Source organism: Aquarana catesbeiana, linkage group LG03, assembly GCF_042186555.1.
Source record: "Aquarana catesbeiana isolate 2022-GZ linkage group LG03, ASM4218655v1, whole genome shotgun sequence".
NCBI classification, from domain to species: domain Eukaryota; kingdom Metazoa; phylum Chordata; class Amphibia; order Anura; family Ranidae; genus Aquarana; species Aquarana catesbeiana.
Window position 1 is genome coordinate 348,217,975 of NC_133326.1, and position 15,935 is coordinate 348,233,909.

Genomic DNA, 15,935 nt, shown 5'->3' on the forward strand with positions numbered 1-15,935 from the left:
GGTCTTCATTTTTATATAGATTCTTAAATAGATTGTACAGGATCCTTGGTATAGTGTAATGCGTAAGGTGGAGGATCCACTGTATAGTCTGCTATACAAATCAACGCAGATAAGGCGACGTTGACAATAGAGCCATTGATAAATGACCTTGAGATAGTAGAAGGTGAATTGTCCTTGCTTATACTTTATTAGACGGACTATAAAAACTGTACACTGTTTTGCAATAATGCCAAGATCTTTAACCTGTACTGTCAAAAATGTAATAAACTTTATTGAAAATAAATTGATTGTACAAATAGTAATGTATATAGTCAGTTTGTAATGTGAGCTTCAGATTGAGCGTGTTACTTTACTACAGTACACTTTACTAGAGTACACTTTATCCCCCCCCCCCCCCTATTTTTTCTCATTGATGGGACTCTATGGCATTGGAGTTGTATAGACCAGCAAACATAGATGTTTGTGGTGCTTGCGATCAAAGAAAAGTTGAGAAGATAGGGAGCACCTGTTATAAGAATAATGCACCATTAGTCATGGCTCCTTAGACATGTGGAAGGAATTACTCTCTTGTCACCTAAATGTATTTATTTATTTCAGGTACTTTTATAGTGCCATCAATTTACACAGCGCTTTACATATACATTGTACATTCACATCAGTCCCTACCCTCAAGGAGCTTACAATCTAAGGTCCCTAACTCACATTCATACCTATACTAGGGACAATTTAGACAGGATCCAATTATCCTACCAGTATGTCTTTGGAGTGTGGGTGGAAACCGGAGTACCCGGAGGAAACCCACGCAGACACAGGGTGAACATGTAAACTCCAGGCAGGTAGTGTCGTGGTTGGGATTCGAACCAGCGACCCTTCTTACTGCTAGGAGAAAGTGCTACCCACTACACCACTGTGCCGCCCAAATGTCTGCCAAAGCCAAAATATAGCTAATTAAAATTTATTTTTATTGAGATTTTCTTTTTCTTACAATCACGTCATTTTATTTTACATCAATAAATGCAAATTTCCGCAAATTGAGAGAAACTTTAAGAGAAAGTTTAATTCTCTTTTTTTATTTGCAGCGGATTTTGGTGTTTCTGCAAAAAATGTGAAGACTTTACAGAGAAGGGATTCCTTCATCGGAACTCCATACTGGTAAGGAAGTAAATGTCTTTATAAAGTGTGGGAAATGTTTTAGTAGGATCTAAAGTGCATTTCCATTTGAAGTCTGAAGTCACCCAGTTGATATCCTCCTTGTAAGCCAGGCACACACTTTGCAAACTGCTCACTTTAATTTAAGCATGGATGAGTTAAAGTGATAGTAAACCCAAAAGCAAACGTTTTTTTAAAACTGCTGCTTACCAATTCTTAGGCTAGGTTCACACCTAATCGTTTTTTCAAGCTGCATTTCCGTGGGCATGGCAGCCCGTTCATTTCCTTTTTTAAAATGCTGCCAATGGAGATTTTCTGCAAAAACGTGCTACATTTTCAGATGCCTTGGGGTGCCATTAACCACTTCAGCTCCTGAAGATTTGGCTGCTCAATGACCAGAGCACTTTTTACAATTTGGCACTGCGCTGTTTTAACTGGTAATTGCGCGGTCATGCAAAGCTGTACCCAAACAAAATTTGCATCCTTTGTTTCCCACAAATAGAGCTTTCTTTTAATGGTATTTGATTGTCTCTGTGATTTTTTTATTTTATTGTGATATAAAGGAAAAAAGACAGAGAATTAAAAAAAAAAAAAGAGAGAGATTTTCTACTTTTTGTTACAAAAAAAAAAAAAATCCAATAAACACAATTTTAGTCATACATTTAGGCCAAAATGTATTTAGCCACATGTCTTTGGTTAAAAAAAAAAAGTCAATAAGCGTATATTTATTGGTTTGCGCAGAAGTTATGGCGTCTACAAACTAGGGTACATTTTCTGGAATTTACGCAGCTTTTAGTTTGACTACCTATCTCCTTTCTTGAGGTGCTAAAATGGCAGGGCAGTACAAACCCTCCCCCAATGACCCAATTTTGGAAAGTAGACACCCCAAGGTAATTGCTGCGAGGAATGTTGAGCCCATTGAATATTTTAATTAAAAAATGACAAAATAAAAATTACACAAAGTTGTCACTAAATAATATATTGCTCACACATGCCATGGTTGTATGTGAAATTACACCGCAAAATACATTCTGCTGCTTCTCCTGAGTACTGCCTCAGGTGATATACAGAGGTGAAACAAATCTCCCTACATAAGTTGTATATGTTTATCTACAGCGGTCTGTCCCCTACATCCATTCAAAGTGCAGAATTTACAGCATGTCTCTCAGCTCTGGTTTTCAGGGTCCTGTACACGGCTAGGCTCCCAAAAAGTCTCACATGTGGTATCCCCGTACTCAGGAGAAGCAGCAGAATGTATTTTGGGGTGTAATTTCACATATTCCCATGGCATGTTTGAGCAATAGATCATTTAGTGACAACCTTGTGTGCAAAAAAAAAAAGTGTTTGTAATTTTCCTGAAACTTGTGGCAAAATACAAAGTATTCCATGAACTCGACATGCCTATCAGCAAAAAGCTTGGGGTGTCTACTTTCCAAAATGGGTCATTTGGGGGGGTTTGAACTGTCCTGGCATTTTATGCACAACATTAGAAGCTTATGTCACACATCACCCACTCTTCTAACCACTTGAAGACAAAGCCCTTTCTGACACTTTTTGTTTACATGAAAAAATATTTTATTTTCGAAAATTACTTTGAACCTCCAAACATTATCTATTTTTTGAAAGCAAAGGCCCTACAGATTAAAATGGTGGGTGTTGCAATTTTTTTTTTTCACAGTATTTGTGCAGCGGTTTTTCAAACCCAATTTTTTTTGAAAAAAAAAAAAAACTTTTTTTTTTTTTTTGATGCACTAAAACACACTATATTGCCCAAATGTTTGATGAAATAAAAAAGATGATCTTATGCTGAGTACATGGATACCAAACACAACATGCTTTAAAATTGCACACAAACGTGCAGCGGCAACAAACTACATACATTTTTAAAAGCCTTTAAAATCCTTTACAGGTTACCACTTTAGATTTACAGATCTACTGCTAAAATTACTGCCCTCAATCTGACCTTCGCGGTGATGCCTCACATGCATGGTGCAATTGCTGTTTACATATGACACCAGGCCGACACTTGCGTCCCCATTTGCATGTGAGCACGGGGGGGGTCAGGGGTGCTTTTTTTTTTTTTTTTTTTTTTTAATCATTTTTGTTATCTCAGGGAATGTAAATATCCCCTACGATAGCAATAGCTAGTAGCAGGTACTCTTTTTTTTTTTTTTTTTTTTTTTTTTTTTTTTTTTCTAATTGGGATCTCTTCTCTGCCCTTAAAGCGTCTGACCACACCAAGATCAGTGTGATAAAATGCTTTCCCAATTTCCCAATGGTGCTGTTTAGATCCCGTGAAAACTTAGTCATGAAATGCTCGTAGCTTCCAGTTTCTTAGGCCATAGAAATGATTGGAGCCATTCTGGTCTCAGATCAGCTCTATGGTCAGCTTGCGGAACCACCGGCTGCATTCTCGGGTTCCCTGTTGGGACAGGAGAACCCGAGAAAACCATGGAAGACGGTGGGGGGGGAGACGTTCCCTCCCACTGCTTGTAAAAGCAGTCTAGAGGCTAATTAGCTGCTAGGATTGCTTTTACATGAAAGCCGACTGCTGGTTGAAAAGACTGATACCAAGATGGTACCTAAACCTACAGGAATCATTCTGATATAACCACTCAAAGTCCAGCAACATACCAGTACGTTGCTGGTCCTTGTTGGATATATAATGTAATGTTTTTTTTTTTTTTTCATGCAGCCTGTAGGCAGTGGGTATGCCCACCATTAGAATACCGCCCTTCATCCACCCACTTCTAATGATGGGCATACATGCACCATTTTTTTTTTTTTTTTTTAACTGGTGGTGAAATCACCTCCTACAGCGCTGGAGTCGCAGCTTTACGTATCATGGGAGCAAACACTGTTGCTGTCAGAATAAATAAACCCGTGTTGCAGCTGAATGGCGTACCTGCTAAGCAATTGATGGTTAACAATAAAACAAAGTATAACATTACAGTACAATAGTAAGAGATACCATACCGTTCTAAAATACAGTAACAATAGAGAGCGGCCAATTGAGATCAAACATAAGAGAGAAGAGAACAATATAGAGTGAAGAAAAATAAAACCACAACTGTTTTGGGCTTTTTTTTTGTGTGTTTTTTTTTTTTTTTTTTTTTTTTATATATGTACAGTGGGAACGGAAAGTATTCAGACACCCTTAAATTTTTCACTCTTTGTTATATTGCAGCCATTTGCTAAAATCATTTGAAGTTCATTTTTTTCCTCATTAATGTACACACAGCACACCATATTGACAGAAAAACACAGAATTGTTGACGTTTTTGCAGATTTATTAAAAAAGAAAAACTGAAATATCACATGGTCCTAAGTATTCAGACCCTTTGCTGTGACACTCATATATTTAACTAAGGTGCTGTCCATTTCTTCTGATCATCCTTGAGATGGTTCTACACCTTCATTTGAGTCCAGCTGTGTTTGATTATGCTGATTGGACTTGATTAGGAAATCCACACACCTGTCTATATAAGACCTTACAGCTCACAGTGCATGTCAGAGCAAATGAGAATCATGAGGTCAAATGAACTGCCTGAAGAGCTCAGAGACAGAATTGTGGCAAGGCACAGATCTGGCCAAGGTTACCAAAAAATATCTGCTGCACTTGAGGTTCCTAAGAGCACAGTGGCCTCCATAATCCTTAAATGGAAGACGTTTGGGATGACCAGAACCCTTCCTAAAGCTGGCCGTCCGGCCAAACTGAGCTATCGGGGGAGAAGAACCCAAAGATCACTGTGGTTGAACTCCAGAGATGCAGTCGGAAGATGGGAGAAAGTTGTAGATAGTCAACCATCACTGCAGTCCTCTACCAGTTGGGGCTTTATGGCAGAGTGGCCCGACGGAAGCCTCTCCTCAGTGCAAGACACATGAAAGCCCGCATGGAGTTTCTAAAAAAAACACCTGAAGGACTTCAAGATGGTGAGAAATAAGATTCTTTGGTCTGATGAGACCAAGATAGAACTTTTTGGCCTTAATTCTAAGCTGTATGTGTGGAGAAAACCAGGCACTGCTAATCACCTGTCCAATACAGTCCCAATAGTGAAGCATGGTGGTGGCAGCTTCATGCTGTGGGGGTGTTTTTCAGCTGCAGGGACAGGACGACTGGTTGCAATCGAGGGAAAGATGAATGCGGCCAAGTACAGGGATATCCTGGATGAAAACCTTCTTCAGAGTGCTCAGGACCTCAGACTGGGCTGAAGGTTTACCTTCCAACAAGACAATGACCCTAAGCACAAAATAACGAAGGAGTGGCTTCACAACAACTCTGTGACTGTTTTTGAATGGCCCAGCCAGAGCCCTGACTTAAACCCAATTGAGCATCTCTGGAGAGACCTAAAAATGGCTGTCCACCAACGTTTACTTACCATCCAACCTGACAGAACTGGAGAGGATCTGCAAGGAGGAATGGCAGAGGATCCCCAAATCCAGGTGTGAAAAACTTGTTGCATCTTTCCCAAAAAGACTCATGGCTGTATTAGATCAAAAGGGTGCTTCTACTAAATACTGAGCAAAGGGTCTGAATACTTAGGACCATGTGATATTTCAATTTTTCTTTTTTAATAAATCTGCAAAAATGTCAACAATTCAGTGTTTTTCTGTCAATATGGGGTGCTGTGTGTACATTAATGAGGAAAAAAATGAACTTAAATGATTTTAGCAAATTGGTGCAATATAACAAAGAGTGAAACATTTAAGGGGGTCTGAATACTTTCCATCCCCACTGTAAAATGTAAACATTCCAGATTAGGGTCTCTCAAAATGTGATGGCCATCTCATCTTTCGAGAACCTGTGTAAGTGTGCCCTAGGACTGTGCAATCCTGTACCCTACGCTAAAAGTCCACTAGTGTGTGCTAGCGTTCAAAACATTCACCAATGCAAAGACCAGGTTGGTCAGGACAGGAGGGACAACAAAAGCGAGTGTCACGCCTATATCCGCGTTTACTGCAGACATGACATCTTCTTTGGGGATTTCTTTGGGTAGGGGTACCAGGGAGGACATACAGAAAATGCCTTTCATTCAGCCGGCTCACTGCATTTTGGATTGGGAAGTTGGGCCACAGCGCCGTCTGGAAACAGAAGGGCTGTGATGATCTCTTCCTGGAATTTAAGGAAAGATCCAGTTCGTCCTGAAGCTTTATATAGCACATAAGCATTCAACAGAACCAATTGGAATAAATATACAGACACTTTTTTATACCAGCGTCTGGCCTTACGGGCAATTGGGTATAGCGCCACCAACTGGTCGTTGAGGTCCCCCCCTCCCATGTTAAGGTTTTATTCGTGGACACAGGGGTTTCTCCACAACACCAGTCGCCGTTTGAATTTGGACCGTCGTGTCTGCCTGAAGGGAGGACAGAAGGAAAACATTGTTATTATCCCTCCCCTTCACAGCGAGCAAATTATTACATCTCAAGCAGGCTCTCTCCCCCAGCCTAAGACGTGAATCTACAAGCTGCTTGGGTTAGCCCCGGCAATTAGATCGCACGGTGCCACATGCCCCAATTCCATGAGTAAATAAGTGACTAAAAAGTGGCACGTTTGTGTAATAATTGTCCACATACAAGTGGTAACCCTTTCCGAATAAGGGTGACACCAAGTCCCACACAATCTTACCAGCTCTCCCTATGTAGTCTGGGTTGTTGTAACTATCACTTCCCTCGTAAACCATAAAACTATATGTATAGCCTGTTGCCCTGTCACAGAGCTTATACATCTTTACCCCATGTCTAGCACACTTGCTGGGAAGATACTGTTTGAATGATAAGCGGCCAGAAAACTTAATCGGGGACTCATCAATGCAGACAACTTGATCAGGAGTAAACAAGGCCTCAAACTGCTGGTTGAAGTGGTTTATGAGGGGCCGAATTTTGTAGAGCCGATCATATTCAGGGTCACTCCGAGAACGACAGAGTTCATTGTCATTGAAATGCATGAACCGCAAGATCTGCTCGTATCGTGTCCTGGTCATGGAGGCAGAGAACAAGGGCATATGGTGAATTGGGTCAGTGGACCAATTTGACCGCAACTCAGTTTTTCTAGTTATGCCCAAGAGGAGGGTAGGCCCAGGAGGGTCTTAAATTCGGAGACCGTAATAGGTCTCCAATCTCTGGTAAGGGTCAACTGGGGATTAGCGGTGATGAATTGACCAGCATACAAATTGCTTTGGTCCACAATAGATCTATAGAGATCTTCCATGAAAAATAGCGAATAAAAATCAAGTGACTTAAAATCAACTGTTTCCACCTGAATTCCGGGTTGGCCAGTGAATGGGGGAAGTACGGGTGCTGCAGAAGTGGTGGGCTCCCAATTCGGATTGGCAAATGCAGCAGGAAGGGCACTATTGGCTCGACGGGTCTGTCTTTGTCTTCTTGGTGGCTGCGGGACACTAGCTGTACTAGCCACCTCACCAGCTTCAACTGCACTTATGGGACTCGCTACATCACCAAGTGTTACTGCAGTGCTGGATGTACGACCAGGATGTACTAGGCCGCTGGTGCTTGCCAGTTCACCAGTTTGCTCATCCTTCTGGTTCGCTCATCCTTCTTGCCAGTTCACCAGGTACGCTCATCCTTCTGGTCCTTCTGGTGAACTGGCAAGCACCAGCGAGCGGCATAGTACATCCTGGTCGTACATCCAGCACTGCGGCACTAGTACTGGCTCTCTGCTCCATACAAGAGCCTTGTGATTCCTGCACCTCAAGAACAGCAGAACAGGGTTGGGTACGCCTGACCTTGGTAGGGACCACTACTCCGTCAGAGCTATCTGTTAGGGTGCCACTCCTGTCTACAGGTTCGTATTCTGAATCTGACAGATGTGAGTTCCTCTTCACTTTCATGTGTCATGCTCAAACGTGTAGGCCTCTTCACTAGTGTACCTTCGATTGGACATTTTGGCCTCTAAATTTACTGATACTAGTAACTAGTGAGACTCGCAGGAAAAAAGAGCACCTGACTTTCAGTGACTGCTTCAAACGCCACCAAAAAAACTGTTGGCGTTCGCAGGGATCAGGCCCGAGTCTGCGAATTCTGCAGTTATGTGTTTTGTAAGTGACAGTGATCGATTGATACTGCACTTGGGTGTGCTGGGCTGGGCGGAGGGGCTAAACGCAGGTGCTAGCAGGTATCTGGGCTGATCCTGCTAACGCTGCGTTTTTGGGAAACCCTAAACTATTGGGGACGCTAATATAGTTCTGATCAGATTAAAGATATCGATCCGTTCAGACACTATACTGCTAAGGGAGGTGTATGGTGCGTGCGTGGGTGTTAGTGCTACTGGCACTAATCTGACGCTGCCTGGGGCGACGCAGACCATAACTGATGCTAAAACCTGATATCACCCGCCGGGTGATCAGGGGGTTAAAACTTTTATTAGGTAATGTACGGTGGGTGCCCTTACGTTATAAAAAAATAACTAACCAGTGTCACCTGTGACACTAATTTCGTGATCGCTGGTGACGAGGGGTGATCAAGGGATTATACTTTTTTATTAGGGGGGTTTAGACCTATCTGGGCCTACTACTAAGTACCCTAAGGCTGAGTAGTGTCACAAATGACACCAGCACAGTGATCAAAGAAAAATATGAACACTGCACTGGGTGACACAGTGACAGGGGGGGGGGCGGGGGGAAATGTGTGTCCACATGTACTGTGTCAGTGCAGTGTTGGTGTAACTTACATTTGGGTGCCCTCTCTCCTCTCTCTGGAACGAAAAAGAATTCCAGAGAGAGAGATGACATCACTTCCCCTGCCTGTATTTACAGTTGTAGGCAGGGGAAGCATTTCATTCGTCAGAACTGATCAGCAAGTCCAGGCTAGAAATCATTGGCCTGGAGACTGATCAGTTCTGAAACAAATCCAATCGTTGCGGCCGCGACCGCGACGTGAGGTAACGTTGCTTCGCCCACCTGTGCCATTCTGCCGCAGTAAAACTGCGGCGGCTGGTCAGGAACCGGTTAAGTATGAAAGACAGCCCCATGTGTCTGCAAAGGATCATCGCGGTTTGGGTGCAATTTACACGCTGTCCCGCACCCGCACAAGTGTGGACTTGGCTTTAAAAGTTATGGCTACATTTTATTTTAGGCTTTTTATTTTATTTTCACCTGGTGATCAAGCTAGTAAGTCCATTGTTTTCAATAGAATAAGCTCTCCTGCAAATCTCTTCATTAAGAGTGTTGAAACTAACCATTTACCTCTGGTGGGTGCATTTATGCAAACCTTAATCCAAAAAAGAAAAATAACTGTTACTGTAACTGTTTGTGTAACTACAGTGTGAGCTGGAATTTGGCTTCAATTTGTTAGTGTATCTAAATCTGCTAGTACATATAACACTCCCCTCCCCCCAGACTGACAATGCTGCTGTCCAAAGGTGCCCCCCGTTCTCCTTTAGCCATAGTGGGAGCACTCTAATACAGTAGGTGGGATGGGCCGAACAACCCCCTGTTCAGTTCGCACCAGAACTTTCAAACATTGCGAAAGTTCGGAACAGAATAACGAACCCCATTGAAGTCTATGGGGGACCCGAACGTGAAAAATCAAACGTGCCCATTTTTGAAGGCTTATGTGCAAGTAATTGGGCATACAATGGTTATGGGGGTCCCAGTACTGCCCTGGGGGACATGTATCAATGGGAAAAAAAAGTTTGTAAAAAACGTCATTTTTAAAAGAGCAGTGATTTATTGATGCTTAAAGTTAAAATATAATAATGAAGAATTCCTTTTCATATCAGGCCTTGGGGGGTCCCCTTAGTCCACCTGTAAAGTGGTACATCTGTGTATAGAAGTTGCTGCAGCAATAATTGCATTTCTAAAACCCCAAAAATGTCATTTTTCTTGCAAGCTTTCTTTATTTTGCAAGCAATGGCTTGAGGAGCCAGTCTGTATGATGAGGCCACAATATAGTGCACTGGAAGCAAGATTAGAGATTTTATTGGATGAATTCTGGTGTCTCTACCACAGACTTTGGATTTTTACTTCTGTAACGGGTGCGGAAAAGTTGTTCTTTCGGTGTCGGTGGTGCCTTCACACCGTAACCCTATAGAGGTACTCTTGATGAAAGTAAGAATTGGCCTTGCTGTCAAAAATTGCAATGATATGCATCTGTCAAACAGGTGCATAAAAAATTGGTCTTTGGGTGTTAATTATGCCCATGAAATCTACACCAAAAACATTTTTCCAGATGAAATCAACACGCACAACACTAGGCAGCCTAGAAGTCCTGCAGAGATTCCACATCCCAAAAACACTTAATCGGCGACATCTGCATTAGGGGCTTCATAGCTGCTGGTAATCCAGGACTGATTAGTTTTGATAAATGTCAGACGGTCCACGGAGTCTGTGGACAGACATGTTCTATGATCAGTAACAAAACCTCCAGCAGCACTGAATGCCCGTTCGGAAAACACACTTGATGCAGGGCAGCTCAATAGCATACTGGGCAAGTTCTGGCAAGTGGTCTATTCTCATGACCCAGTAAGCCAGTGGATTGTCGACTGGAAAGCTCTCCATCTCTGTTTTCGGCCCTAGATATTTATCCACCATGTGATGCAGACGCTGCCGATGGGACGTGGAAGCTGACAGCCCTGGGCGTTGGGTAATAAAAAAATTCAGAAATGCATCACTTGATGCATCTGTGCATCACACAGAAATGCGGCCGCCTTCTCCACCGCTCCTCTCTTGATCAACAGAAGCCTCAAAACTACGTTTTCCACGACACTGTAACCTACCAGAGATGGGAAAAGTGTTCAATAAACTCCTCTTTAAGGTGTCCTGAAGAGATCTCATCTTTGCACTCTGTGGGGACGGGATGAGTTCTGAAACTTTCACTTTATAACAGTGGTCAAGGAGGGTTGCCAACCAAAAGTGATCCTTTTCCTTTACGCCACATATTCTTGGGTCCTTTTGCAGGCTTTGAAACATAAGATAGCCCATGCACCGCAAATTTGCAGAGGCATGAGAAGCAGACTCCTCGGGGTCACTGAGGATTACAGTATCTGGAACTGCCTCCTCCCGGCCACGTACTACTCCCAAGGGTTCTGGGGATAGAAAACCATCTCTTACTGTTTGACGTATGTTTTCCTCTCCTTCAATGCCTCCTCCTCCCTCCTCCCTCCTCCCTTCTCCCTCTTCCTCCGTAAAGTGGGCCTTGAGAAGAAAGGAAGTCCTTCTCTTTGTCCTGCTGCTCTGCCTCGAGTGCCCTGTCCATAATGCCACACAGTCTGCTCCAGCAGGAGCACAACAGAGATTGTGTCACTAATGCAGGCATTGTCACGGCTCACCATCCTTGTGGCCTCCTTAAATGGTGACAGCGCAGTGCATGCATCCTTTATGAGAAGCCATTGGCGTGGGGGGAAAAAAGCAGAGCCGGCCTGGGCCTGTCGTTGTGCCATACTCACACAGGTACTAGTTGACGGACCTCTGCTGCATGTGCAGCCGCTGCAGCATTGCCAAAGTTGAGTTCTACCTGGTGGGCATGTCACAAATCGGGCGGTTTACGGGCAGGTGGGATTCCTGCTTCGTTTCAGCCAACCGAGCACTGGCTGTGTATGACCGCCTAAAATGGCTACACACTCTTCTGGCCTGCTTTTAGTAGATCTTCCAACCCTGGGTACCTATTAGGAAACGCTGCACCACCAAATTGAGGACATGTGCCAGGCATGGCACGTGTCAACTCTCCGTGTCTAAGGGCAGACAGGAGGTTTGTGCCATTATAACACACCACCTTTCCTGGCTCCAGCTGACGTAACGTGAACCACTTCTGGGCCTGTTAGTGTAGCGCTGCAAGAATCTCTGCTCCAGTGTGGTTCCTGTCCCCTAGACACACCAGCTGAAACACTGCATGGCACCTTTTAGCCCGACTCATTGAATAACCCTTTGAATGCTTAGGGGGTACTTGAGGTTCATAGGACATTTCAGCAGAGGAGTGCATAGAGGAGGAGAAGGGGGTAGAGCTGACAAATCTGGCATCATCACCAGCTGTATGAATGTGGGGGCACAACAAGCTGCAGCACTGAGCCCTGTCCTGCATCCTTCTGAGTTGCAAGTAGTTACCCAGTGTGCTGTGAACGAAATATATCATCCCTGTCCATGCTTGCTGGACCACGTGTCAGCATTAACGTGGATTTGTGGCTGACTGCCCAACGATGCCACAACATTGCCTTCCATGTGATGGTAGAGAGCTGGAATGGCCTTACGTGAAAAGAATGGTGACTGGGAACCTGCCATTGTAGTACAGCACATTCTGTAAGTTCACGGAAGGGGGCAGAATCCACCAGGCAGAAGTTGTAGAGCAAGCAGCTTTGACAAGCTTGCATTTAGACGCTGGGCATGTGGGTGGCAGGGACTTTGTTTTTTCCACTGCAGCAGATGGGGCCGAGAAATTTGCCGGCTATAGTCTACAGCTGATGGTGTGCTGCAAGGACCTGGGACACCCTGCGCTATACCATCATCCCTGTCAGTGGAGGCTGCTGAGAGGTCATGAGGTATAGCAGGGACAGACTGAGGTGAGTAAGGAGGAGGGACAGATCTGTGCCCTTTTTGTGTGGCTTTTAGATGATCTTGCCAACGGGCTGAGTGGTGGAAGTTAAATGCCTTATCAAGCATGTGGTACCCAAATGGTTGGTGTTTTTGCCGCTCTTGATGTGCTTGAGGCAAAGTTTGCAGATAGCAACAGTGTGATCGGCTGGCTGCACATGTACTAAAAAAGCCCAGACAGCTATGCTGTGGGAAGTGGGCCAGAACATAACAGCTCCACAATGTGATGGAATAGGGTGGCTGCTCTCTACTCTTCCATGATGGCTGCATCCTTCTGGTTGTGCCTCACCCTCACTTTCCTCCTCTGCTCTATCCAGCACCCAAGTCGAATCAATATCATCATTTCTTCCATCCTCATTACCACTGGAGACAACTTGGCAATACGCTGAGGCTGAGGGGAACATGAATGCCAATTTGTGTACCAGTGTTCTCCCCTCTCTGTAGGCTCATGTTCTTGCCTTCCTCAACCTCAGGACCAACATCTGAATCGAATAATGGCTGTGCATCGTCAAGGAGCAAGTGGCTGATGCTGTGTTCAAATAACTCCGCTGACTCGTCCATGCCTGATACTGGGGCTATGGCAGGAATAGCTGTGGACAAGGAGATTTTGCCACTCTGGCAGCTGCAGGGGAACTACGCACTAGTGTCTGCTTGGGTGACAGAGGATGAGGACGGTTTGGTAAGCCAGTCCACCACTTCCTCTGCATGCTATGGCTGGATAGAACAGACAACATCACCAAACAGAGGAAATGATGCCCTGCCTGAGGACTGACCACGTCCACCTTTGCCTGTGGACACATACGCTGCTGATCCCTTTACAGTGCCATGGGAACGTCTGCCTCTCCTTGCTGTCTTTCCAGAAATGATGTGGGGGGGGGGGGTGCTTATTTATAAAATGTAATAGATGTGTAAATGTGTATGTGGATGCACTTTAATCAATGGAAAGTGGCGTTTAGCGCACTTTAATTTTGAGTATTCACGACACAGACACACTATAATATACTACATCAAATGCGCAGTAACGCACAGAACTATACAGCGTTAAACTTGCAGTAACAAAACTGAAATCTACTGCGTTAAGCATGCAGTAACGCCCAGAAATGTACTGCGTTAAAAGGCGCGTAACGCACTGAAATATATGGCGTATAAACTTGCAGTAACGCAATTAAATATACTGTGTTAAACGGTCACTACACTCACATTGGACTTTCTCTACATTCACACTAATCTAAAGATAAATGGTGGTCGCACTACACGCACACTGACTGAACTATCCCTACATTCACACTAATGTAAAGATGAATGGCCGCATTACACTCACACTGAACTATCCCTAGATGCACACTAAACTGATATTCTACACTGACAATAGAATCAGAATAGCACACTATAGCACACTAATTGTCTAATGGCACTAAACAGAGCCCTGTTCTATCTCTCTCCATGCCCCTATCACACTAATGGCCGCTAAGGAAAGAATACTTTTATAGTGTGAAGTGGGATTAAGAGCAGTGAGCCATGATTGGATACAGTCATTATGACAGTGTCATATCATGGCTCTGACAGTGCTCTGTGCCCTGATTGGCTGAAGCAATGAAAACTTCACCCAATCAGGGCTTTCAATGCACTGTGCGGCGGCGCAGTGCATTGTGGCTGTTCATCATGCCAGACAAACGATCGACTGACCCGATAATTTGGTTGTTCGGAGAACGTCCGAACAGCCAAAGTTCGGGCCAAACCATTCGCCTATCCCTACTGGCCAGATCACTGGGGGAAAAAAGCCTAAAAAAGAAAACTGCAATATGTTACATTTTTGGTTCTGGGTTTAATACCACTTTAAAACATTGCAAGAGAATGGAGTGTCTCCTGTTAATATTACTTTACAGAAAAGGATTTATACAGGCATGATCTCAGTATCTCATTAGAGGTTGTACTGTACCGCTAGCTGCTCTCCCTCATTTCTCTACGTATGCAGCTCTATTAGGTAATCTGTATCTACTGAAATGTTTTCCTCATGTGAAGCTTATAGATGTGGTGAAGTAGCTCAGTGGAGGGCAAGCAAAATGGTGATGAGGAACAAACTGGGGAACTGCTAGACCTTCGTATACAAGTGATTCGGGTTGTAAATGTGAAGCATGTTCCTGTAGCACATGAGCTGTGTGCAAATGGCATTTTTCAAAGAAAACATCCCTTTAGATGTGCATACTCACTAAGCTAGATATCATTAAAGGGTAACTCCACTTTCATGGGGAAAAAAATAGCAAATAAAAAAAATAAATAATATAGTGCATACAATTGCAACTAAAGTCATATTGTAATTGAATGTTAGTAAATATCTATCTCTTTCAATATGCTGCACTGTAATTTTATGTAAAATGCAATATGGCTACATGGAGGCGTTCTGTACCCAGATGGCGTACAGAATGCCTCCTGAAAATGTGGTTTCCCATTTATGTGATTGGCCTACTCATTCCCTACTAAAGGGATGCAGACCCTGCAGTTTCCACATTGGACCCCTGCAGGTGCATCAGCTGATTGATAATTATAAAATCACTCCCATTAGATTCACTCTGAACATGGACACACAGAAACAAACAGCTATTTCTTCAGAATAACAAAAGGTTGGAATCTGCAACATAGTTTGGTAAAATCCCTGCAATATACATAGATCAACAGAGTATTGGTAACTGTAAGCGCAAACACACAAGTCCATATATAACGGGAGATATAAAGGGCTGAGCAACTTAGTCCATAGGGGACAGGCTGTATGTTCAAGGGTTAAGTGGTAACCGGTAATGTAATGGTTAAAGTAGGCTGGTAGGCTAGGCGGCTGCTGTCCTCAGAGAGCTGGCTCTGTGATGGATGAGAGAGGAGTAGAGAAGGAAGCGCCACCTGAGTGTAGTATTAACAAATGATGTTTAATGACACCAGATAAAAACACACTTACAGGATAAAAACATATAAAAGGCTCATCTGTGTAGGTATGTGGTCCTCGGTGTTCCCTCTGATCCTGTGGTGGTGATGCTGCAGGGATGCTGGGCTGCAGAAGGTGGATTACCAGCCGGGAGCTCCTTCTGTGGCCATCAGGAAGAGACTAGGGGTCGGCGTGGAGCGTGCATGACATCACAGGTCGTCCGTCTGCTTCCGGGTTCGGTATCCAGGGGAGGGATCGTCCAGGGAGGAGGGCTAGCAGGGAGGTTGAGAGAAGGTTACGCGCTCGGAGCCACTGCTCCTTCAATAGGC

The 15,935-nt window shown here is 43.9% G+C and overlaps 1 protein-coding gene across 1 annotated transcript in view; it reads left to right on the forward strand.

The window, feature by feature from the left end:
* The window catches only part of STK10 (serine/threonine kinase 10), a 253,740-nt gene that overhangs the window by 173,101 nt on the left and 64,704 nt on the right, over nucleotides 1–15,935 (forward strand). Inside the window, exon 5 of the mRNA XM_073620588.1 lies at nucleotides 1,080–1,152. Coding sequence (XP_073476689.1) covers nucleotides 1,080–1,152 — 73 coding nt within the window. The remainder of the gene's footprint in view (nucleotides 1–1,079; nucleotides 1,153–15,935) is intronic.